We start from the raw sequence: 24,220 nt of genomic DNA on the forward strand, positions 1-24,220 counted from the left end.
AGGGGGCGTTAGTGAAGGGAAATAAAGAAGACGGATGAGTCGCCGGCGTCTATAATATAAAAGGTCAGCACTTTCCTGTCTGTATTCATCTCTCATCGAAAAGATTCAAAGCATATTCCCTTCTCTCGAAATTTAATATTTTTCCATCAATTGAATATCATGTCTTCTACAAACCAGAAAACTGACGCGGATAATACCCAGTAAGTGATTTAAATGCCAATTCATTCATCCTATTGAGACTTGAATGTATCAGCCTAACGTGCTATGCCTTAGGAAACCAAATGTACACCAACCAGATGCACCTCAACGTCTCCTCCTCTCTTCAAATGAACCGATTCATTCCCGTCTAGACGACTACGTACAAGAACCATCACATGACGGAAATAGGAACATTATGCTACCAGACCAATGTTCCAATTGTGATATAGCTATAAAAGACAGCTCAGAGCGCATGAAGAAAAAGTTGGAAAAGATTGACCATATGCTTAACGAACCTACTAGTTAGTCCGTTGTTTAACACCACTCTGCTCTACTATAAATAATATTAACTGATCATAGGCTAAGATTACGGTCCTATTCGACCAGAAACTGACATAAATACCTGAAAGTCTACACAGAACCGAATCTGACTTCCTGTCGAAGGTCTTGTCCAAAAGACACGAAAAGAAAATTTCCTATAAAATCCACCAACTATTTGGGTTGCTAAGACCGATATATGTCTAACCTAGATGGTATCTTCCTAACAGAAAATCTATGTTATTATTTAAAGGGTTTTAGATATATACGTCACCTCGGAGTGGATCGCGATATACGATATATGATTCATGTTGGAATATGGTCTGGTCAAAAAAGGGGTTCTCCTATCTTGGGACAGATTTATGAAAAAGGGGGGAGCTTTCATAATTCAATTACGGAGGTCGATATCCCGGGACATGAAAATATGCAGTTATGTATGGAACGAGGAGCCAGGATGCGTTCAGGGGTGGGTAGGATGGCAGCCTGGAACCTATCACGTGCCTACGCGTATATACACGTGTCAGGGGTATGTTATATATGGACATGCAGGCTTGATTTTGACGCGTAAATATGCCTTTCATTTTCTTGTTTCTTTTCTACCGATCTAGCATACTCTAGCATATTCAAATTTACTCGCTCGCCCAGTTCATCAACACCGACACGTTAGACCGAAACATTTTCTTCTACTTCGTCAATGGCTTCCCAGAATGATCAACCCTCTCGATTTGAGTGGAAGAGGTCCGAGATTGGAAGATGGGAACGAGAAATTGACGAGTGTGAGACATTCTATACTCGGATGAAGAGGAATGATCATGCCTATTATCCCATTTTTGGTTACGCATCCTTCGTGACCAAGTCTCCTGATACGAGAATGACCGACGGAAAGGACGGTAAAGGGAACGGGGAATGGACTCTAGTCCGTGATGCCCTACTGAAAGCATGGGAGGTCCTCTGCTACGAACATCCGACATTGCGTTCTTATATCGAGCAGGATGAGGCAAGTGGAATATGTAAGAGGGTATACTCGACATTTAGGGATGTGGATGAACGTGTCAGCTGGCTGAATTCTACGTTTCTGGATATACATACCGACAAAGACCCCCTCGAATGGTTCAACGATCAAGAGCGATCTTCTGAGGGCTCAAGACTCCTCGTCGTCACCTCCGAGAACAAGGATAAGTATCATCCGACCATCTTTTTACAATGTCCACATGATATTACAGACGGTGTTGGTATTCTCCAACTAGTCGATCAACTATTTGGTCATGCAGCTCTCGCCTATGAGCAAGGCCATCAGTATGTGTTGCCGATATGGGGTGGTGAGCATGCCAGACTTTCTCCATGTTTACGTCTCGCTGCGATGGTTCCGGAACCCTCATCTGAAGCTCCAGCGAAGAGCTTCACCGATATACAAACTCGAAACGGGTCGATCTACACGCATCCTGGCCTCCTTAGCCTGCCTCCAAGTTCCGGTACTAGCTCTTCATCTGGAAAAAGACATCGTTTTTCGATTATTGTTCCTGAATCCGTCACAGACCAGATCATTCTCAAGTGCAAAGCGATTGCCTCTGGAACCAGCGTAACTCATGTTTTCATAGCGGCTTTGGCAATGGCGCTATCCGAATTGCAACCACCGAAAGAGGAGTCGTATGCGGTTCGCTATGTAAACCATAGTATGATCAATTTACGCCCTTACTGCCGCGCCCCATACAATACCCGTGAGCATGCGGCCGCCCCCTACCACACTGTCTCAGCACAGGCATTGGGCATAGACTTGGTTGTACCGGGACCCCCAATCGACGGAAAGGATGACGGTCAGATAAATGAATTGTCGCAAGTTGCGACCCAGGTCCGAGACTATTTCAGGACAGTCCGGCCAACATCTTCTCAAGATGAACAGATCGCCGTGTCTCCTTTGATGTTTAAAAGTCTCACAACACCGCCCGGTTCGGACCCCCATATAGTGTCAGACCCCCCTTTCTGCCCCGCTGTCATTTCTTCGCTCGGAAACATAGGCTCGATAGTGTCAGCGTCTCATGGGCCTTTTGAGCTTACGAATGTCTGGGCCGCTAGCGAACCTATCGGAGCCGGAGTGGCGATCTTTCTTGGCACTTGGAATGGAAGGATCGAGCTTTCCGGAGTATTCGACACAAGATATCATGATTCAGGATATATTAGGAAGTTCCTAGAGCGTATGTTGGATTCTGTTTCTGGGGGTCTGGATGTTGATAACTGTACTGCCCCTATTCGCGTCACCCCTAATGAGGAAAAGTAGAAAGCGTACATACAAAGGGATCAACTTATCGTAGCCGTCGTGAAGAAAAATGTAAAATAACACTCATTCACCCTAATAATTGTATGTAGAATAGGAAGTAGTTTAGATATTATCGATGCCGTTCCATGTGGAACTAGCAAGCCGTTCGAAGTGACTATTGGCTGACTAAGCAACCAGCATCTACCCCCTTTTCCATTTAGACCGGGGTATGATTTTATACTATTGTCCGCACCAAGGCTAGGAGAAAACCAACGACATTGTATTCCAGTTAATTGCTGATGGTTCCATCGTTCATTCTGTAAACTTGATATAAAATAGCTAGCAAAATCAATTAGGTAGGTAATGACTCTAGATTTAGATGCATTCGTATTCTACCTAATAACACTTCATCATTATATTAAATTTAGCTGACGTAGAATGCGCAATAAGGGCGGCACCTTCACGCTTATTTTTCGATTTATGTATGTTGGTGCGGTATGGGTATGGCTGCGTGCCTAAGCGAATTCCATATATAGAATGGTTGAGTCTACCATATCTCTCCTCCAATCGGATACAGGGGTTTTGCATGCGCTGCTACCCCGAAAGGCTGCAAAGTGAGACATTCATATAAGTACTATGTACGCACTAGGTAGGTGATAGATAATTGCTTCCTTCTCAACATTTCTTCGGACATTTTGACCATATTCCACAATCGTTCACTATTAATCGATCCAGTTTTCATCAAAACTCCAACTCTAGAACGGCATTTCCGTATATGTCAGAGGATCATCTCTTTCTTGGAGGATTTCAAGGCTTTCCATGGATGTAGAAATGCATCCAGCCTTAATTCTCCACATCCCTCTATTAGGGACGATTATAATCTCTACGAACCTCTCGATAACCTGAATGTGAAATCAGGCCACAGAGTATGGTTCAGCCAACTATGGCCCCGATACAGCCAGGCAAGGTATATTATGACGCATTTTTATGCCTGGCTTACGATGGATCGCGCAGTCTGATATGGACTGAGACGTTCTAAAGACGGCAAAATCCGGTAAAATATACTGAGTTGATAATTTCCTAGCGTAATATCGATTCGGAACCCCTATTTTCGCTATTACAAACTGCGTCTCATTGTAAGAGAGAATTTCGTAGAATATCGTGTTTGAAAACGCTGCCCTTACATGTCTAGTGAGTACGAATCCATCCTGGTTATACTCACTAGATGCATAATAAGTTCAAAAGATGTGTGATGTATCATTAAGGACAGCGTAGTTGTATACTACATACGTATATGATATTGTGTTCGTCTGTGCTGTATTAATGTCAACAGCTAACAGCTGCGTATGACTTTGGCGTTGGCCATTTTACCCCTAATATACATCGTACAAGTGGACATTCTATAGATATAAATTGGGGACAGCTTTCTTGAGATCTATCTTTTGTGGAAAAGTAATATAACTCAATTTACTAGATCACTGTGGCAGTTTCTTCACACAAGCAGTACGCCTTAAACGAAAAATTAATATTGTTTCATTACTATGAAGCACCTACTTCGACTCAAGGACCACACTGGAAAAGCCTAACTCATTTTCCATCCTTCGCATACTTGTCCTTGTCCTCCGGCTTGCACGTGTGTGGCCGATCATCAACCCAGCAGTGGCACTTCTCACACTGAACGATCTCTCCGTGCGGTTTATCGTCCTCTGCCGGTGACTCGCTTATGGGATAGTCATCCTGGGGTTTTTCGTCCTCCTTCGGACTTTTGTCAGAATTGCAAGGCATCTTATCTTCTTGCTTTTGTCAGGGACCTCCTTCGTTGATTATTTGTCTGCTTGATCACGCCCCTCTGCCTATACGAAAGCATTAGCTACCTCTCGGCCAAAAGAGGCCTATTAGAATATCGGTGGATGTAGTCTTACACAGCAGTTGGCGCAAGGAGATCCGTTAACGTAGACCCAGTTGTTGCAGTTGTGGGTCAAGAAGTACTTGCAGCGGAACTTGTAGTATCCACCGCTGCTGCCGGGGGTATCAGAGTCTTTGGAACTCTCGGGTTTCTCGGCCGAGGATGACGATTTGGTGGTTTGGGTATTGCCAGTTGATGACATTGAGAGAATTGAGATCTTGGTATTCTTGTTCTGTTACTGTTTGTTCTTTGGTTGTCAGTTGAAGATGTCAGTGTGAAGAAATTGAAGACCTTCTCAGGAGCTCAGAGCTGTTTAAATATTCTTCTCTTGTTACAAGTGATGCCTCATAGTATACTCACAATAGATAGCCATCTAGTCAGAAATCATACAATAAAAAGGGTTTACCGTAATCTCGTGGTGTAGATTTCATTGTCAGATATGATGGAAGATCTTGATAGTAGGTAGGTAGTCATTCATGGTCGGCCTATTGTCATGGCTTACCTATGTGAGGGTATCTACCAGGTAAGCATGGTTGCTCAACATTTCAATACGCCAGTTATAACGTTCATACCATGACGCGATGGGTGGTACCAGAAGCTACGTGTTTCGGAATATTTTCAGTGGCATGATCTTGTGTGGTAACGATGAACTCTTCCTGGCAGTGGAATTTAGTAATATTTTACACAATGATTCGTGTTTTATTCGACCTTTAGGATACATGGGTAGTTGATATGGGAAGTCATTTTCTAGATTGATACTGTCGAGTTCATGACACGACCGCTAATGGATCTTACCTACTGTATGTTAACTGTATCGTGGTACACCATGATACCAGTGTTCCACGTTGGATATTCATATGGAACAAAAGGCTCAAAGTAGAAACTAATCATTCTATTGTAGCGGCATGATAGAGCTAATATTTTTATCTAAGTATTTTGACGACAAGCAAGTTTTGATGTGTAGCAGGACCACGAAGGTTCGGGCCAAAAGTTTGGACCATGAGCAGATGATTCTGATGGCCCAAAACCGCGTAATTTGGAATATCCTCTCACCGTGTGGCGTTTTCTCTCCAGTGGCTAAGCCCCTGGAATATGCTTAGATTATAGTGGTTATCCACTAGAATTTAGCGGACGGATCACTACCAGGTTTCGGCTTTAGCTTGTAACTAATACAGTATGAAATAACTCCTTATTTGATCATGCACTGGGCATGGGACGTGGCTGATGGTCCAAACTTTTGGCCCGAACCTTCGTACTACGGTGGATTTGATTTCATACTGGAATAGAAACACTCAGATATGGCATCCATATGTAATCGAGATATCTTTTAAGATTCACATCGATGCTATCGGAATGCTGATATTCAAACATACCTTGTGTATTTCTATAAAGAACTAACTAAACTTACCTGCATATATGAAGCTGTGCTTGTTTCTTGGTTTGAACATGTGCATATTGTCATAACAAGGCTTCTAAAAAAGCCTAACTTTAAAATAATATTATGATTTCAGAATGAAGTAATGGAAAGTGAAAACAGTTTGCCGGAGGATAGCAAAAGAGTAAGAAGGTAGATTGTATGATTGTTAGGTCAATTGATGTTGAATTTGGTTATATAATAACGAATAGGAGGCCCCTGAAACTAGAGTTCTACCCCCCTACCCAGATCTCCGGGACCTAATCTTGTTTAGGGTTAGCGCACATTACAGTGGGTGATAGGCGACATCGGCGGTGAAATTTTGAATTGTGAATCATCCTGTAAGCTTTATCATTTATCGGAAAAAAAGGGTCTCGATATTCTGCCCCTCCATAAAATAGCGACCCCAAGACGCCCTCTTTACAACATATGAACAGAATTACATTGGGTGGAAGAGTTCCCAGTCCCAGTCAAATATCTTCAAGAGTTTCCAAATTTTTCTCTTTCGTTCGAAATTTCAAAATGGCTCCTACGATTCTGCACTTGCGTTCTGAGGACAAGCCCCTCGAGCACCGTTCAGCGCTCACCCCCACCACAACTAAGGCATTGATCGATGCTGGCTACGTCGTCAATGTCGAGAAGAGCCCCGTTCGTATCTTTGACGATGAGGAATTCACCACAGTAGGCGCTACATTAGTTCCTACTGGAAGCTGGCGTGATGCTCCCAAGGAACACATAATTGTCGGACTCAAGGAATTGCCGGAAGAGACTTGTGAGTTACTTTAATAAACTGTCCTTGCGCTCTCCCACTCGAAGAGATATGTGAAAGTTAAACTGTTGGGCAATTGAATAGTTCCCTTGAAGCACGTACACGTCCAATTCGCCCATTGCTACAAGGGCCAAGGCGGCTGGGATACCGTTCTAGCCCGGTTCCCTCGAGGCGGCGGCACTCTCCTCGACCTCGAATTCCTACAGGAGCCTGACTCCGGGCGCCGAGTCGCAGCATTCGGATACCAGGCCGGCTTCAGTGGTAGTGCACTGGCGCTCAAGAACTGGGCCTGGCAACTGACACACCCGGGCGAGCCCCTACCGGGCGTCGAGAGCTACCCCAACGAGGATGCGCTGATTGCGGATGTTAAGAAGGACCTTGAAGCTGGCCAAGCCAAGGCCGGGCGACAACCCCGCGTTATCGTAATTGGTGCTCTAGGCCGATGCGGTCGCGGCGCTGTTGATCTGTGCCTCAAGGCGGGTCTACCCACCGAGCAGATCCTCAAGTGGGATATGGCGGAGACGGCTAAGGGCGGCCCCTTCAAAGAGATCGCCGAGAGCGATATCTTCGTTAACTGCATTTACCTGTCATCTAAGATTCCCCATTTCGTCAATATAGATTCGCTTAAGGAGCCCGGACGCAACTTGAGCGTTGTATGCGATGTTTCAGCTGATACCACTAACCCCTTCAACCCTGGTGAGTAACCTCTTCCGGGCATTTGCCTTGTTTATAGAAGAACTAAATTCTAACATGATTTCCAGTCCCTATCTACACTGTCGCGACAACATTCAGCAACCCCACAGTACCCGTAGAAGGCCTAGAAAACCCACCCCTGAGTGTCATCAGCATCGACCATCTGCCCAGTCTTCTCCCTAGAGAGTCTTCAGAGTCCTTCAGCAATGACCTACTACCCTACCTACTCAAGCTCAACGACTGGCAGAATAACCCGGTATGGGCCGGTGCCTACAAGTTGTTCCAGGAGAAGGTGGCTACCTTGCCCAAGGAGGCGTTGAATTAGGAATATCGGGAGTCATGAGCTGAGATAAGGGACGTGGCTGTTGGGGAGAAAAGGTCGGCGTTATTGGATACCATGTGTAGATAAAAACACATTAGAAAAGACTAAATGGTGATTTCGCAAGAGTGGTGGATTTCATGACTTAGACGAGAGAATCGAACAAAGTCATCTCGTATTATGTTACATTCATACGTGGTGTCGTAAACTCAACTACACTCTACCGTAACAGAAACCGTTACTCATGTACCCGTATCACGCTATTCATGGAATTCTTGTCATGATTATGTCGTAGACGAACAACCCCTACGACTCCTTTTTGTGATATACACACGACGTGGAGAAGTGCATCAGAACCTGAATCCCAAACTTTGTACAATAATTTGCCGCCAGTAAACGCCCAAATATGCATCCCACACACAACACACCCGTCCCCCCTCCACCTTACTCACCCCCCGTCACCGTCTCCCCTCCCTCTCCCTCGGACTCAACCCCCCAATCCTCTCCGCCTTACCCAACTTCTCCAGCTCCCTCTTGACATCCTCGGGGTCTTTCGCCGGCAAACCCCACCACTCGCGATGGAAAGCCTCCTGCTCCAACTTCCTGCGTTCCTTGACTTCCCGCTCTTTCGCCCGTTGCTGGCGCTGCGCGAACCATTGCTCGCGCGCGCGGTCGTGTTCCTCGGGCGTCGCGTGCGCTAACATGCACCCGTTCATCCGCCGCGAGGACTCCCGGCACGCGAACGGGATCGTGATCGTGCGGTTGCGCGCGCAGTCTGCGAAGGCTGGGGTAGTGGGTTAGCGTTTTTTTGCTTTGTGATGACTGTTGTTGTTGGGTGTATGGAAGAGGGAGTTGGGGGTATGAAGGTCTATGTTGAGAAGGGAGAATGGAGGTAGGGTAGTGGGTAATTATGTAGATAGAAGGCGAGAGAGGGGTTGTGTGTGAGAACAGAAGGGCGGCAAACCTTTGATCTCATCCGAGCATAACTGCCTCACTCGCGCATTGAACACCTCTCGAACCTGCGCCTCCTGACTTGCCGACAGCGGTAAAGGGTTCCGCGAAGGCATCGGTAACCCTCCATTATCTCTTGTAGTGCTACTGCTGCCGCCGGAGGCTATCGGAGGTTGTTGAGCTGCCATTGCGGCCATGGATCGTTGGTTCTCGGCCGTTCGTGGGTCGGAAAGGTCGGAGGATATGACAAATTGTGTATATGGTCGTTCCGGTACTATAATATCTCCATGTGTCAAGTGTTGAGAGCCCCTCGTCGCAAATTGAAGTTAGTTTAATGGGGGTTATAATCGGTGGTCTGATCGGTCGAAGCTCTGCAGCTTTACAATTGTATTGAGCGGTTTTGCCCATTTTCACCGCTTGCCAAGTCCACTACCTAGAAATTGACATAAGCGGATTATGTAATTATTGCAGATACTGCGTGACTAAGCAAACCAACTTCGTCACCTACAAACATGTATTCACGTAGTTTCAAGATAAAAGTAACTTCAACGCGGATAAGTCATCATATTGCTTTTGTCAAGAACGGCTTCGTCCTCGATGTCGCTCCTAACACTATTTCTACATACGTAGTTAGTTAATTCTAGGTTAGGGCTTCTCCTCAGCCAGAGGCGTGTTCGGACCCAATTCATCTCTCTCTAGATCCAAACTCTCCTTCTCTTTCCCTGGCTTTTTCTTCATGCTAAATCTAGAACCCCAGCTCACAGATTTGTCCTTAACATGCCTGTTTGCACTTGTGGGTCCCAAAGAGGGACTGCCGTGGAGGCTGTCGTAGCTGCGACCAGGGGCAAGTCCAACACCACCGCTACCACTGTCCTCGGCGTATTCGTCAAAGCTGCTACGCTCAACGGATGCGTTCTTATCCGAGTTGGTAACGCTGCTGGGTCCTTTCTTTCCCCCTAGTCCTCTAACCGAAGTGAAGCTGAACTTTGAGGAACTCCCTTTTCGTAGGAGTTTCCTAAATCCACTTTCTTGGTCCTTGCTTCCGGGTCCGACCGCTTGATCAGAAGGTGTGTTAGAAAGAGTGTCTTCTAAAGTGAGTGATTCGCGCGATTCCGTGATGGATGGTGTGCCGACGGAATAAATATCGCGAGATATGCGAGGCTCTGATGGCGACTCATCTATAGATGGAGCCGCAGCCTCAGACACATCCGATAAGGAAATACGCGGTTTCTTCTCCTTAGCTAGCTCTTTATCCTTAGATTTAGCCTTGGATTTTTCCTTCAGGTCTTTATGTTCTTTATCCGTCTCCTTCTCCCTCTCCTTATCAGGCCTAGCACGGAATAACCCTGTCATTGCCATAAAAGTAGGCGCAGCAGGATTGAGGCGTTGGCTAAGCGTCCTGGATGAGGGTTTGGTTCCAATAACTCCTACTTGGCTAGGCGATGCGTGTAGCAATTCGGAGTCGTCTAGTATTTCATCGTCGGCATCGGCTAGAGTAGTCTTCAGCGCCGAAGGTGATCCATGGAGGGAAGGTCTTCTGGATGGATTTTGGGAGGCCCAAGGATTGTCTTCTCTCGACCAAAGTCGATTAGGTTGCGGAGCTCGGCCCCAGATGGAACTACTATCAGTAGATGGACGAGGTAATTCGGAAGATGCAATAGACAGAGGCCTTGGGCTGCTTGGATCACGCTCGGAGAATATGTTGCTTCCCATACTGTTAGTGTTTGTGGCGAGACCTATTCTGCGCGAAGGTATGCCTCGTGCATTGGGACTGCTAATCTCCGCGAGGTCTGGGCCCGTGGAGTTCCGGTTGAACATATTCCAACCAGAGGAGAAACTAATTCGCCGCTTGCTCGGACTAGCGTCTCCATCCTCCGCCTGCCGAGGCAAAGATTGAGTCTGGCCGGCCTTCAATGTGCCTAAAGGAGGCGGCTCGTCTGCCTGCTTGGGTCCGCGATGAAGCCATGGTAAGAATGTTCGTCTGTTCGTAGCTTGAGTTGGAGGGGCGATGGGAGACGATGTGGGGTTAAGGTCACCCCTGAGTCCCTTCAGGGACCGACGCTCACTGTTCTCACCAGTATATTGAGAAAAAGGCAAATGGTGAGAAGAGCCGTGAGGGCTGGATAAGATATTAAGTGACCGAGCCGAAGACGCTGGCGATTGCGGGTCGTTCTCGGGCGCAAATGGTGAGCCGAAGGTGTTATGACGACTGGGTCGAGAGCCGGGACTGGGGGGCTCGTCGTCTATGAGGTCATCAAGCATTCCCGCAGGTAAGAGAGATGTCGCGGTAGGACTAAGCGGTGCAGCAGCGCTGAGATGTCGCATGCCGTCATCTTCTAGTAGGTCATGAAAGTCGGGGTTGTGTTCTAGATAGGGACCCTGGGCAAATCCTGGTGGGATGGTAGGAGGACGAGATGGTCCAAATGTTGCCGAAGGTCCGTATGGTCGTTCAATCATCGAAAACGACTGAACGGGAGAAGGGATGGCTACGTTAGAAAGTGAATTGCTGTTCCGGCTTCGTCGCTTGAGTTGGTTCTGCGTTCCGAGATCGAAGTCAACCCCCGAAGAGTTTGCCTGGTTGTACATAAAAGGAAGGCCGGCTTGCTGTGCTGCCGCCAACTGAGTCTGCAACACAGTCTCGTAGTCGCTGACCATCCGCAACTTCCTATTTGCAGAAAAGAGTCGCCGCTGCAGATCCCTCGCCCTGATCTCCCATTCTCTTTTAATTTGACGATCTGTCTCGCGCCATTCTTCGCTCTCCTCTCCACCGGGAAGTCTTTTTCTCTGCTCCTCGGCTTCCTTGAGTTCCTTGCTCTTTTCTTTGAGATCCGCTTCTTCCTGGGCGAGGCTTGCCTGCGCCTGAGTAATCTCAGCGCGTAACTCCTCAGCTCGACCGTCGGCGTCCTTTTGGCAAGAGTTCATTTCCTTTTCGAATCCGGCCTGGCGCTTAACCATGGACGCCATATCTTTTTCCCATTTTGCTATGTCGTCATGAAGCTTTTGTCTTTCAGCCTGCTTGTCCCTGAGTAACTTTTCTTTCTGGGCTTTTCGTTGCTGTGCGCTCCTCATGGCTCTCTCTGTGGATCCCACTTCTCTCTTCAACTTTTCTGTCATATCATCTTTCTCTTTCTGTATACGTCTCTTCATCTTTTTTTCTCCTCCCAACTCATCCACCAATTCCTTATGCTCTTTCTCATCCTTGGCAATTTGGCTTTGTGTTTCGTCAATCTCCTTCCGGATACTCTCGAATCGTTTCCCTAGTTCCTCCAATGATTCCTCCGAGTTTTTGCTGAGAGCCTCCTTGACAGACTGATCTATACTTGTCGTAGAAGGTGAATGTTTTCGCGTAAGAGTATTCCGCCTCGCGTTGGATAAATTGCTTGAGCTAGCCTCACGCGTGACGCTGGGATTGTCGGGGATAGACGCGGCCTCTACGCTAGCAGCTGCGATTCTCGGTCCTCCATCTTCATCAGCATGGTCGTTAGGCATGGCGAGTTGCTGTTCCTCTGGAACAAAATTAGACGGTAGACGACCGTCTCCAAGCTGAGGGCGACCATCTCTCGCGTATGTTCGAAGACGTATAACGCGGCTGCCTGCCTGGAAGTTGTTATATCCTACGGCAATAACTCGAACGTTGTAAAAGTGGTTGGGTTTCAGGCCCGTTACGGTAATAGCTGTCTCTTGATTTGCAGAATCACCAACTATAGTGCGATAACCGTTAATTTCCTATGCGCATATCGAACTCCGATAGTCCCTCACTCACCATTAACGCCGTTAACCTGGATGGTAAATTTTGCAACGGGTCGAGTAGGTAGTGGACGTGTCCAGTTCAGGGTCGCGGCGTCGGCACGGATTCCTGCTAGCGACACATCGGGAGCATCGGGAACTTCGACGCCGAGAACACCGATGAGTTCGTTGACCGACTTTCTTAAGGTCTGGACGGCTCTGTGGGCCAACCTATAACGTGGTGATTGCGTTAGAGAGGAATGGAGAAAAAAGAACGGAAATGGAAATGGCGACTAGCAGGCTGTGGGTTAGAGGGTGGGAAAATACATACCACGTAATAGCTAGACCGGTAACAAGCATATTGGCATGATAGAGAACTAAAACGTCGAGTCGTAATAACTTGGCGGCGTGGACGGAAAATTGGTAGATTTGGTAAGGTGTCGCCTGGGCCAGCTCAGGTGCTACAGCCCAGTAAAAGAGGACACACCCGATGACAACTATCAAGTTCAGATGGGTCGTCTTAGGCTCAATAAACCACCAAGCCAACAGAGCACACACGAACAGAACGGTAGGGACAGACGAAGGCCATGGGGTCCATAACATATCGCCGTGATCGGGAAGCCAGACTATCGACAAAGAAAAGGAAAAAAAATTCGGCCCAAGAGGGAAGAGGGGGAGGGGAGAATTATGAGGAATTAGGAACGTGAAAAAACAACAAAAAGATTGGAAAATGTTTCCTCCTCTCGTCGAATTGCCTCTTCTGAAAATTGTGGGTACCTTCCGCTGGTTTTCACTGGTTTTTAAGGGAATAATGGAGGAACGATGGAGCCCTCTGGAGGCTACATACAGCAGTCAAGGCAGTCATGCGGCGCTAGTTTGGCGGTGACTATGGGTATTCCAAGGCTATTGAACTCTAAGCTCCCGTACCCTGTATATTATTCTGTGCGCAGCCTTGGCATTATTTCCTCACACGGATATGATGTTGCGCTATTCTCCAGGGCTGTATGTAGTAAAAGCAGGCAAGAACAATTAACAATTAAGCTTATTACCAGTACTATCATGCGTGCCTTCCGTCGTAGGACCCAAGAACATAGCTGATAGATAAATTTAGGGCTAGCTGCGTAATTGTATATAGGCAATTGCCTTCTGCATATGTAGGTGGTATACCTGTAACAAACTTCTTCTCGCGATAACCTCAAGTATCAAAGTTCCCATACCTAGGTCAATACCTATGCATATGTGCTATGCTATTATTGCTTACCTCGGAAGTCATGACACTACCACCCAAATAAGTGGGAAGCATCTATTCGAATGCTGTATCAGCTACACTATGCGGTGGATGCTCCATAAGCACTCCGTTGTCCTATACCGTGCGTGCCGCGGGATCTACACCTCGAAATGCCACAGTCAGCATCTCGGTACTGTTGTACAACATTGCCCATGAAGCTTGACGAGAGCCCTATCCAATTGAAGCAAGCTGTCCGGCAGTGGGAGTTGGCGCTAAGCAATGGTGTGCAGCCATAGCTCCGATACCTCCAACATCGATATATCCGGATTGTAGCCTGCTGTGATACTATGGTAGACTGATAGTAAAACACGCAAGCTTCTCTTATACGACAACACTACGGACTATTATATGTCGTGATACACCAGGCCTACTAGCTGAGATACCCCCCGATCGATTCATACACTACTTGTCACAACCATAAGTGCATGAAAGAACCAAATCCAACGATCTTCTCAACATTGCCATTTATGGTAGTTTTTCGCCCATCTCCCGAACCCGAACCCCACGGGGACCATTACGATATATCAGCGGAAGCACACGCAGACACGATGGAGGTTGCCATGCAGATGCAATGCTAGTGTCGCCGTTTGCTTTAGGTGGCCTAACGTTGCACCTTGAGATTTCGATTGACGAGAGGAGTAAAGCTATTGGACTAGGTTGGCAACACATCTTTTTTATTGAGGTAATTCTTTTTAGATATTGATTATTGATTATTGATTATTGATTATTGATGAAACCGAAACGATAAAACAACGCAAATGCAGTTACATATATATACCCTTACTTACCTACCTAGAACATAGGTAGAAGACATATGAGAATGAAATGTCCAGCAGAATATGATACACTCAGTAGCCTAGTAGGCTCAATGATCTTGCACTAAAGTCACCCGGATTCTCTTCCGCGTATGAGAGGTCAGATGCATATCATCCATATGCACTTCGATGCATTTACGATCTCGGTCTCCAATAAGAACTAGAAGCCGTATCATCGAGATTTCTTACATGATTTAGCTCTTCACCAATTGCGGATACACACATAACGATAATATAAGTTCGGGTTACTTTCTAGATTTGCCCAACGCGATATCGTTGAGTGTGGCGTTGGTTGTCAACTATGCCAAGCCCGAAATATCATTGTAGAGTTACCGGAGATGATTCTGATTCAAATTGTTATACTCGTTTGTATAAGGAGTGTCTCATTCCAAAGTGCTTACGGACTACATAACCTAAGCAACTACTAGGTAGGCGATAGCTTCAATTCCAAAAGAATCAATACATATTAAACTTCAGCTAAGTTCCAAGTCTCTTAGTTACAAGATATATATAGTATTGTTACAACTCTCACACCGAGATACGGAACCAATTCGGCTTATGGCGGCTAGTGCATCTTTTTTCGCGGACCGAGTCAGCTGCAAATCTAGGCCTTTTGACGGAAGGAATCAATCAGATGCTGTATTTAAGGCACACTTTAGCGTATATAACCCTGTAACACCTGCTGCCCTCAGTGCCCTGTAAACTTTAGCGCGTGGTCGCGCTGCACGTTCTTCTGGAAGATCCACTTTAGATGAAGCATGTGTCATTGATCCGCGGCTTTGCTTGGATGCTTGGGTGCTCGGGGCGATAGCTACCTAGGTACAGCTACCTGGGTACCTAGGCAACTAGGATTATTGATGTAGTGAACCTTGAATGCTCCAAAAACCAAAAACCAAAAGACTTTGGGATCAAATTTGTTCGCATAAGTAATCCTAGTCGCTTTTTTCCCTCAACAAGCTCGCCGTTTATGATACCTCGTCCCACCAGCCCGGTTAATAGAAGATTACAACGTTCGTCATCAATCATATCTCCACCGCTTTACCTCTCTCTTGACGCTCGTTTTGTTATTTACAACTTTCTGTTAAACATAATGTTGTAGAGTTGGCTGTATTCTAATCTGTCTAGTTTTGGACTTTATTGATTTTGAGATCCTTAACTACGTCACTATCAAGAAATCATACCGACGAGTTTGGAATCCTTCAATCCCACCAAAATTGTCATCCCTCGCTCAACAACGTTCCAAAGCCTTTCAACCATCTTACGCAGGCTTCTAACCAACCAGCACCTGTACGCGACGACATACAATTTCATAACTTCATACGTTGGAATATACGTGTGATTATTTTCATCCAAACCTACCTCGAAATAGTCGTAGATTATCAATAGCTTTGGTTCTGTTTATTGTTTGAGCATTTACCCCCTTTGCGCGGTCTTAGGACCCCAACGGCCCCTTTTATTAAAGAAACCTCCTCCACCTTGGTCCAAGATGCAGTACGTTCGGAATATCAGCGATTCGGTTTCCACCGCCTGGAATTCGATCAATCCGGCCACCCTAAGCGGAGCAATCGACGTGATCGTGGTCCAGCATGAAGATGGAACCTTGTGCTGCTCTCCTTTTCACGTCCGCTTTGGCAAGTTCTCGTTGCTGCGACCTTATGAGAAGAAGGTTGAATTTAGGGTGAATGGGCTCAAGCAGAACTATGCGATGAAACTGGGCGAAGGGGGCGAGGCCTTCTTCGTATTCGAGACGAACGATACGATTCCCCAGAGCCTACAGACCTCGCCCCTGAGCTCTCCAGCTTCTAGCCCACCGCTTGGACCCGATAGTTCCTACTCATCCAACGATCTGCAAGAACCGGAATTCCTACAGCTAGATGGTGATGCTAGAAACTCACGATCTATGTCTGTATCGCGACCTAAGCCCACTGTCCTTCCGTCTCAAACACCTCGTCCAGGTTCGTCCCCTTAAAAGTCATAACCATGCCCTTGGAATAATCATTAACCATATTGTAGGAGTGATCGAGCCTCTTGCGTCATCGCCTGAACTTGGTGGTGGCCGACCGCCTTCGAGGGGTTGGCCGAATGCCTCGACCCGCCCATTTTACAGCGACGAAGTTTTGCCAAGTACCATTCAAACATACACCGACAACGATGACTCGAAGGAAGATGAAAACGATCCTGATAGCACATTATCGCTAAGTCAAAGATCGCGAAGTCCTCCTCCTTTAGCGCCCCGGGAAGCTATTCAGCGAGCCTTGACTCTTTCGAAGGAGCTTGAAGCTGTCAACATTCCAAGCCGAGTCACTGAAACGGGAGACCTGATGTTAGACATGACCGGGTATAAGTCTAGCGAGGAAGACGCGATAAAGGCTGAAATCTTGGCTCGCAAGATATTAGCGGAAGAACTTGAGGGTGACTACGATATTGGCGCGTTATTTGGTATGGATGAGGAAGGGAACCTGTGGATTTACAGTAGTGAGGATGCGAAAGAAGCTGCAATGAAGAGTGCGGTTGCAGCGCTTAGGCCGTCGCCTTCGATAGCGATTGATGCGGTCTCGGACCCCGGATACCAAAGCGATGATTCAACAACGTCAACACAGGAACCATCCCATAGAAGAAGCGAATCCGACTTCGGGCACAGCTCGATCCAAACTCCTCCAACGACTCCAGGATCATCTTCAGTTGGAAATCCGAACAGGAATTACGCTAAGACCCTACGACTGACTAGCGACCAGCTGAAGGCGCTTAACCTAAAGCCTGGTGAGAACTCGATGAGCTTCACTGTAAATCGCGCCACATGCCAAGCGTACATGTATCTCTGGAAATATGACACGCCCGTTGTCATTTCTGATATCGATGGTACTATCACGAAATCGGATGCGTTAGGTCATGTGTTGAACATGATCGGGCGAGACTGGACGCACGCAGGTGTCGCCAAGCTCTATAGCGATATCGTTGAAAATGGGTACAACATCATGTATCTGACAAGTCGCTCAGTCGGTCAATCCGATACTACGCGGGCATATCTCTATGGTATTACCCAAGATGGTTACCGCTTGCCCAAAGGCCCAACCATCTTGTCACCTGATCGGACTATGGCCGCGCTGAGACGAGAGATATATCTACGCAAACCGCACGTGTTCAAGATGGCAACCTTACGAGATATCAGGAGCTTATACGGCCCTGATAACCACTGCTTCTACGCCGGTTTCGGTAACCGTCTTACGGATCAGATTTCTTACCGAACAGTAGACGTCCCTCGAACTCGTATCTTCACCATCAACTCCAACGCCGAAGTCTCGCTAGACTTGCTGAGTCTCAATAAGTTGAAGCTCAGTTATATCAACATGACCGAAGTTGTAAACCACTTCTTTCCTCCTGTCAGCACATTAGTCAAGGGCGGCGGCGTCGACTTCACGGACTTCACATATTGGCGAGATATGCCCTTAGAACTGAACGAGTTCTCGGCTAGCGAGTCTGAGGGAGACGCGGAGGAGAGCGACGTAGATGAAGAAGAGGATGAAGATGTGGGGCATATGGGTGACAGTTATCTCTCCAGAGGCGATGAAGACGAAGAGTACGAAGATCCTGATAACGGCGACAGCATTCTGAGTGGCGAATACGAAGGGGAAGAGAATATGATGATCGAAGAAGATGGGTCCGATGCCGATGATGAAGAAGGTGACGAAGAGGGCGACCTGGAAGAAGAGGAGGAAGATGGAGACGAAGTAGAGGACGGGAAGGGCACCTCTGCTACTTCTTATATCCCCAGTTCCGCCAGCAAGCCTGTGGAAACAGTCAGGGATGTCGGTGCCGAACTTATCACCGGTATGAAAAATATCGGGATCGATAAGGAAACGAAAGAAACAACAAAAGCATAAGGCAATAGTAAAACAAGTTGCATAAGACGAGCGGTCTACGTGGCGATACTCGATTTAACATCAGAAGCCACATCCGCCTTCCGGCACCGACTATCTTCAACAGCAAGCGCTACGGTAAATAGGTGCTACGGGAGTAGAATGGATTGCATAGAATGAGGGCCATGTCACATTAGGTATCATTACTGTACTAGGGCAGATCGGTTGGGTTATAGTTTGCATGCTGCTCGCGTAGAGCGCAGCCGGGTGTATGTATTTTAGTCTCCAAAGCTGCATAGCCGCATAGCGTGGGCGTTCTCCAGACAGGTAGGAGGCCACCTGTTCATAGATAACTAGATGTACATACAACCATACAACAAATTTGTCGTATTCCCCTTGCATTCTCGGTTGATCTATTGATTCGTTTTTGTTGTGAGGAGCCAAAAACGTTTCGTACGTGGGTTCCTGTGTACTTCCAATGCTTTCATACTAGTTGTTCGGAAGAAATATCGTCTTCCTTTCCCCTACCTCTTTACCTCGCATAGGCAGGGAGACAGTCCAAAATCGCTTGTACAGACAAATATACAACAAGTATATCGTCGTTAAACACGCCGAATTCTCCATCCATAGTCGTAGTACTCACTCACTCCACACCATAGCACCAACACCCACTCTCATCATCAAACCTGCCCAGAAAATCGTAACCGCAACCTATAACTGCCAAATCACTCCATCCCCTCCATCTCCTCATCCCCCATCCCATCACCAAGCAATTCCTCCAAACCCCCACCCTCCGCCACAGCACCAGCAGCATCCACTCCCTTTTTCGTAACCCCATCCTCCTCCATCTCCTCATCATCGCTATCCTCAGCATCCCCCTCCCAATGGTCCGCCAACCCCCATCCCTGGCCACTCAGCACGAACCGCTCGTTCGGGAGCCTCACTCCCCATTCATTCGCGAGCACCCGTGGCAGCGCCACCTTGTTCCGCTCCCGCGCCAGCTCCTGCAGCCAGTCTTTGCTCGCGCCGCCTCCGCCCGCTGCGCCTCCTGCCCCGCCCCGGAACTGGAAGGATTGCCGTGATGCGATTGCGAGGTTTATCGCGTTTGTGCTGACGACGGCGTCGGTGACGCCGGGGGCGCTGGGGGCCGCGCCGGAGGACCCGCTTGGTTTGGATCCCGCGTGCGAGGTGTACGGGTCCGTGGAGAGGTGGATCGCGTCGCTTAGGACGGACGACGCGTGGCGGTAGGCGAAGTCGAGGAGGAGGAGAGGCACGCGCTGGTCGAATGATGTGACGCCTTGCGAGGTTAGGAGGAGCTCGATTGTGCGCGCGTCTCGTGGGCGCGGGGCGTGCGAGGGGGTCGGTGAGGAGGGGCCTTGTTGGGTAGCGGCGTTGGCTGCGTTAGGTTGTGCGGTGGTGTTATTTGTTGAGGCGTTGGTTGCTTGGGTGTTTGCGACGGTTGTGGTGCCGCTTGTTGCGGTGTTCTGGGTTGGTTGGGAGGGTTGCGATGGACCTGCTGCTGAGGATGAGGGAACCCCGTTGGTTTGGGGTTGGGATGTTGAGGCCATCGTCGTCGCGGTAGGCGTGTGATAGCTGGGGAGTGACGATGTCGAGCCTAGATTGTGACAGGCAGGTAGGTTTTAGAAACCTCGAGGATCAAATGGGTCAAAGATCGTAACCGGGTAGCTCCAGGTGCGGACCAAACGAACGAACGAATTGAATGGATTCGCGACTTTGCTCTAGAGTAACGCGACTGGCTTGATGTGAATTGATGACTTGATGATCTATAGTGTTTTGGGTGAAGGTCGAACGGATTAAAACGAATATCGGAAATTGAATTTGTTATCCGTTTTTGTCTTTGGTATGTCCGTAAAAATTATAGCTGAGCTGAAGATGGAGATGAGAGGAGGCGCAATATACAATACATGGTTGATGGATAGAAGAAAAGATGGTTTATGATTTACTGTGAAGCTCCAAGTCAGTTGTAACTGAACTGACCGATTGAGGCTGGCAAAATAAGTGGACCTATAAATTCTAGGTACTGAAATAAAGCGGGCCTGCTGATGCTCCACTTAAGAGGGGCGCTAATCGCGTAGCTTCAGTTTCGATCTTGGAGGGGTAAGGATTTTTATGCCCCGCGCATCATTGGACAATCAGCTCATGTCCGCGGCACGCCGATTTTAGGAACGTCATTGTGAACAATTTATTTTTTCCTTCTGACTCCTAATTCAGTCGGAGTCATCCTAGCCATTTTTACTATTTACTAATCAAAACTCCCTAGGATTTCAATATCTTCGATTCTATCTGGTATATCATATTTCAAAAGTCAGTCCCTATCTAATGGAGACGACGTTACCACTTCCATTTCTCATCTCCGTCGATGTCCCACCCAATGCGGCCTCGAACGGGGATGGGCAAGGTCTAAATGAGGAAGAAGTCTCATGTTTGGGTTGCGTGTTCTTCGAGGTCACTCAACAAAATTTCGAAAAACTCCTTGAGCATCTCATCCAAGTCAATGCCGCTACTCTCCACACATTCTTCGATGCTACCGGTCTCGAATCAAAGAGTGATGTTGTTACATTATTGGACTATGGTGCCCAGAAAGTCTTTGTACAGCCGGAGAGGCTGTCGGACTTCGCACAATTTGGTAGGCGAGTAGCTCCGGCAGTGAGCAAGCTAAACCAAGTATCCTTCGGAACAGAACATGGTTTACTTCTCAAGGATTTCGACCAACGGAACTGCGATGTATCCAAGTTCATGGCATCGAGCAAGACTACTAAGATGCCTCCTCTGTATATCAAGCCTATTGAGGATACTATTTATGACCACTTCGCCGATATATGTTCACAGCTATCTGCTATCCCTATTATCCCATCTACGAAATTGACAGTTCAGGTAGAAGAAACAGAAAACAAAATTTTCGTACCTAAATTGTTCTCTGTTGCGTGGAAATCAGACAGGCCAGATCATTTACTGCCCACCGTTGTTTGCGACACAGCGGGTGTAGCACTCGGTTTGGTGTATAGTAGTGAAGAGAGTGTCGCTGAATCTCTAAAGACGAAAACGGGTGTCTATCAAAGTCGGAAACGAGGACTATGGTATAAAGGCGCTACATCCGGAGATACGCAAGAGTTGGTGAGGATATCCCTAGATTGCGATAACGATGCGTTGAAGTTTGTCGTCAAGCAAACAGGGAAATTCTGTCATCTTGATCAGCACGGTTGTTTCGGCGATCTCAAGGGAATCTCAAAGCTCGAACAAACATTAGTTTCTAGAAAACACTCAGCACCGGAAGGTTCCTATACCAAGAGACTTTTCTCGGATGAGAAGCTCTTGAGAGCAAAGATAATGGAAGAGGCAGAAGAACTTTGCGATGCGCAGACTCCGGAAGAGGTTGCTTTCGAGGCGGCAGATCTGATATATTTTGCCCTGACTAAAGCAATTAGTGCCGGTGTAAGCCTAGCCGATATCGAGGAGAATCTCGATGCCAAGAGCCTGAAGGTCAAAAGAAGACCAGGAAACGCAAAGGGACAGTGGGCGCAGAAGGAGGGTATCACCAACGGCACTGCAGAGAAGGCAAAAGAAGCCGCAAAGGATTCTGCAGCCCCCCTGACATCCGCCCCTGCAACTGCAGCTCACACAGCTCCAGACACAGGAAGAATTACTCTAAAACGTGTGGACGCCAGCAAAGTCAGCGCAACGGAGGTTTCGGAGGCTCTGAGAAGGCCGTCCCAGAAATCGGCTGATGCGATTATGAGTATCGTTACACCCATCATTAGCGATATAAGAAAGAATGGTGACAAAGCCTTACTTTCTTATACCCATAAGTTCGAGAAGGCAACTTCTTTAACTTCGCCGGTCCTCAAGGCCCCATTCCCCCAATCGCTCATGAATCTTCCTCCTGAGACTATCAAGGCCATTGATGTCTCTTTCGAGAATATCCGCACATTCCACACTGCACAGAAAGAGCAGCCCTTGAAGGTTGAGACTATGCCAGGTGTTGTATGCAGCAGATTCTCCCGACCGATTGAGCGAGTTGGTCTGTATGTTCCAGGCGGCACCGCTGTCCTACCCAGCACTGCACTCATGCTCGGTGTGCCTGCCATGGTGGCCGGATGCCAGAAGATCGTGATTGCATCCCCACCACGTTCCGATGGCAGCATTACACCAGAGATCGTATATGTTGCTCACAAAGTTGGAGCTGAGAGCATCGTTCTAGCCGGTGGCGCACAAGCTGTTGCAGCGATGGCATATGGCACGGAGAGCGTCAGCAAAGTGGACAAGATTCTCGGGCCCGGTAACCAGTTCGTAACCGCCGCCAAGATGTTTGTTAGTAATGACACGAATGCCGGTGTGAGCATCGATATGCCAGCAGGTCCTTCGGAGGTGCTGGTGGTGGCGGATAAGGATGCTAACCCAGCTTTTGTCGCATCAGACCTGCTATCCCAAGCCGAGCACGGCGTCGATAGCCAAGTCGTATGCATTGCCGTTGACCTAGATGAGCAGCAGTTGCAAGCGATCGAGGATGAGGTACATAAGCAGGCCATGGCCTTACCACGGGTGGACATCGTTAGGGGCGCGATTAACCACTCTGTCACATTCTTAGTCAAGGATGTTGAAGAAGCGATGAGAATTAGCAATGAGTATGCTCCCGAACACTTGATACTCCAACTCAAGAACGCCGAGGAAGTTGTAGACAAGGTCATGAATGCCGGTAGTGTGTTCATTGGGCAGTGGACCCCCGAGAGTGTCGGTGACTACTCTGCCGGTGTCAACCACTCTCTACGTGAGTTTCCCCATCCTTCGTGTTTTCGGCCTCGGCTAACCTCAAATAGCTACATACGGCTACGCCAAGCAATACTCCGGAGTAAATCTCGGCTCGTTCCTCAAACACATCACAAGCTCGAACTTAACTGCTGAAGGTCTTCAGAATGTGGGAGGTGCGGTCATGCAGTTGGCGAAGGTAGAGGAGCTAGAAGCACATCGGAGAGCCGTTAGCATCCGTTTGAGCACCTTAACCGGGAAGCAGATATGAATCAGCATGGAGAGATGATACGGATCGATGTGACCGTCTGAAGAGGGAAAGGAGGCCGACAGTAACCTGATAGTAACTCATCTGTGTTACGCCGGATGTTACTACTATTCGGTAAGCGACCGATACCAGTTACCTGTTAACTAAATTGCTTCGTTATCTGATGCTACGGCGTGGTTTATTAATGTGGTGTATGGATAATGGGTTGATAATCAAAAAGGGGGGTGTGATGAGACAGGCATAAGGACAGGTAAGAGTAATTGGAGAAAAAGCTTGTTTGGGTTTGAATCAATTAATGCCAACGGTGGCAATTTAATTGCGGCACGGACATAAAACCAGCACGTGGAAGGCCCCCAAAACCCAGTTTTCATCGGTAGTTGAGAGATAAATATATTTCTTTGGAGTCAACCGAGTTTGGCCTGCATTGCAGAAGCGAATGACCTTTTCAAGCCCGATGTTTCTCCATTGCCTCTAGGGTTGACGTAATAGGAATTGAGTAGAAATTGAGATGGAACTTTTAAAATGACATAATATCGAAGACAGCTTATCTCAAAGAGATATTTTCATGTCGAAATGTAAAGCGATGTGAGTGCCAAAGAAGTTATTGGGAGGTAGGTAAGTTCGATGGTCTGGGCCAAAAGTTTGGATTAGCCCGTGTAAATAGAGATACTTTCGCACTG

At 47.6% G+C, this 24,220-nt stretch overlaps 8 protein-coding genes across 8 annotated transcripts; 4 read left to right on the forward strand and 4 right to left on the reverse strand.

The window, feature by feature from the left end:
- The first annotated feature begins 1,783 nt into the window (after nucleotides 1–1,783).
- Nucleotides 1,784–2,854, forward strand: GGS22DRAFT_170626 (uncharacterized protein). Its single transcript, XM_047962471.1, has one exon. It carries the CDS (start codon nucleotides 1,877–1,879, stop codon nucleotides 2,789–2,791), a length of 915 nt encoding a protein of 304 aa, XP_047816126.1. The 5' UTR covers nucleotides 1,784–1,876; the 3' UTR covers nucleotides 2,792–2,854.
- Nucleotides 2,855–4,357: 1,503 nt separating this feature from the next.
- On the reverse strand, nucleotides 4,358–4,878 carry GGS22DRAFT_191462 (uncharacterized protein; the record flags this gene model as incomplete). Its single annotated transcript, XM_047965129.1, has 2 exons — nucleotides 4,358–4,525; nucleotides 4,693–4,878. The coding sequence occupies 2 exons, from the start codon at nucleotides 4,876–4,878 to the stop codon at nucleotides 4,358–4,360; spliced, it is 354 nt and encodes a 117-aa protein (XP_047816127.1).
- Nucleotides 4,879–6,612: 1,734 nt separating this feature from the next.
- On the forward strand, nucleotides 6,613–7,877 carry GGS22DRAFT_181246 (uncharacterized protein; the record flags this gene model as incomplete). The annotated part of the gene is made up of 3 exons (XM_047963847.1): nucleotides 6,613–6,862; nucleotides 6,944–7,555; nucleotides 7,621–7,877. 3 exons carry the CDS (start codon nucleotides 6,613–6,615, stop codon nucleotides 7,875–7,877), a joined length of 1,119 nt encoding a protein of 372 aa, XP_047816128.1.
- A 452-nt stretch (nucleotides 7,878–8,329) lies between these two features.
- On the reverse strand, nucleotides 8,330–9,325 carry GGS22DRAFT_196011 (cytochrome c oxidase biogenesis protein Cmc1 like-domain-containing protein; the record flags this gene model as incomplete). The annotated part of the gene is made up of 2 exons (XM_047965758.1): nucleotides 8,836–9,325; nucleotides 8,330–8,655 (listed from the first exon to the last, which is right to left on the reverse strand). Exons 1-2 carry the CDS (start codon nucleotides 9,017–9,019, stop codon nucleotides 8,330–8,332), a joined length of 510 nt encoding a protein of 169 aa, XP_047816129.1. The 5' UTR covers nucleotides 9,020–9,325.
- Nucleotides 9,326–9,366: 41 nt separating this feature from the next.
- GGS22DRAFT_170632 (uncharacterized protein) lies at nucleotides 9,367–13,285 on the reverse strand. The gene is made up of 3 exons (XM_047962472.1): nucleotides 12,880–13,285; nucleotides 12,586–12,779; nucleotides 9,367–12,523 (listed from the first exon to the last, which is right to left on the reverse strand). Exons 1-3 carry the CDS (start codon nucleotides 13,149–13,151, stop codon nucleotides 9,468–9,470), a joined length of 3,522 nt encoding a protein of 1,173 aa, XP_047816130.1. The 5' UTR covers nucleotides 13,152–13,285; the 3' UTR covers nucleotides 9,367–9,467.
- Nucleotides 13,286–15,944: 2,659 nt separating this feature from the next.
- GGS22DRAFT_50004 (LNS2-domain-containing protein) lies at nucleotides 15,945–18,580 on the forward strand. The gene is made up of 2 exons (XM_047967263.1): nucleotides 15,945–16,606; nucleotides 16,665–18,580. Exons 1-2 carry the CDS (start codon nucleotides 16,138–16,140, stop codon nucleotides 18,530–18,532), a joined length of 2,337 nt encoding a protein of 778 aa, XP_047816131.1. The 5' UTR covers nucleotides 15,945–16,137; the 3' UTR covers nucleotides 18,533–18,580.
- Nucleotides 18,581–19,072: 492 nt separating this feature from the next.
- Nucleotides 19,073–20,502, reverse strand: GGS22DRAFT_49998 (TFIID-31kDa-domain-containing protein). The gene has a single exon (XM_047967262.1). The coding sequence runs from the start codon at nucleotides 20,074–20,076 to the stop codon at nucleotides 19,234–19,236; it is 843 nt and encodes a 280-aa protein (XP_047816132.1). The 5' UTR covers nucleotides 20,077–20,502; the 3' UTR covers nucleotides 19,073–19,233.
- Nucleotides 20,503–20,678: 176 nt separating this feature from the next.
- Nucleotides 20,679–23,648, forward strand: GGS22DRAFT_50015 (histidine biosynthesis trifunctional-protein). Its single transcript, XM_047967264.1, has 2 exons — nucleotides 20,679–23,294; nucleotides 23,344–23,648. Exons 1-2 carry the CDS (start codon nucleotides 20,849–20,851, stop codon nucleotides 23,541–23,543), a joined length of 2,646 nt encoding a protein of 881 aa, XP_047816133.1. The 5' UTR covers nucleotides 20,679–20,848; the 3' UTR covers nucleotides 23,544–23,648.
- The last annotated feature ends 572 nt before the right edge of the window (nucleotides 23,649–24,220 follow it).

Source organism: Annulohypoxylon maeteangense (assembly GCF_022496945.1).
Source record: "Annulohypoxylon maeteangense strain CBS 123835 unplaced genomic scaffold GGS22scaffold_16, whole genome shotgun sequence".
NCBI lineage: Eukaryota > Fungi > Ascomycota > Sordariomycetes > Xylariales > Hypoxylaceae > Annulohypoxylon > Annulohypoxylon maeteangense.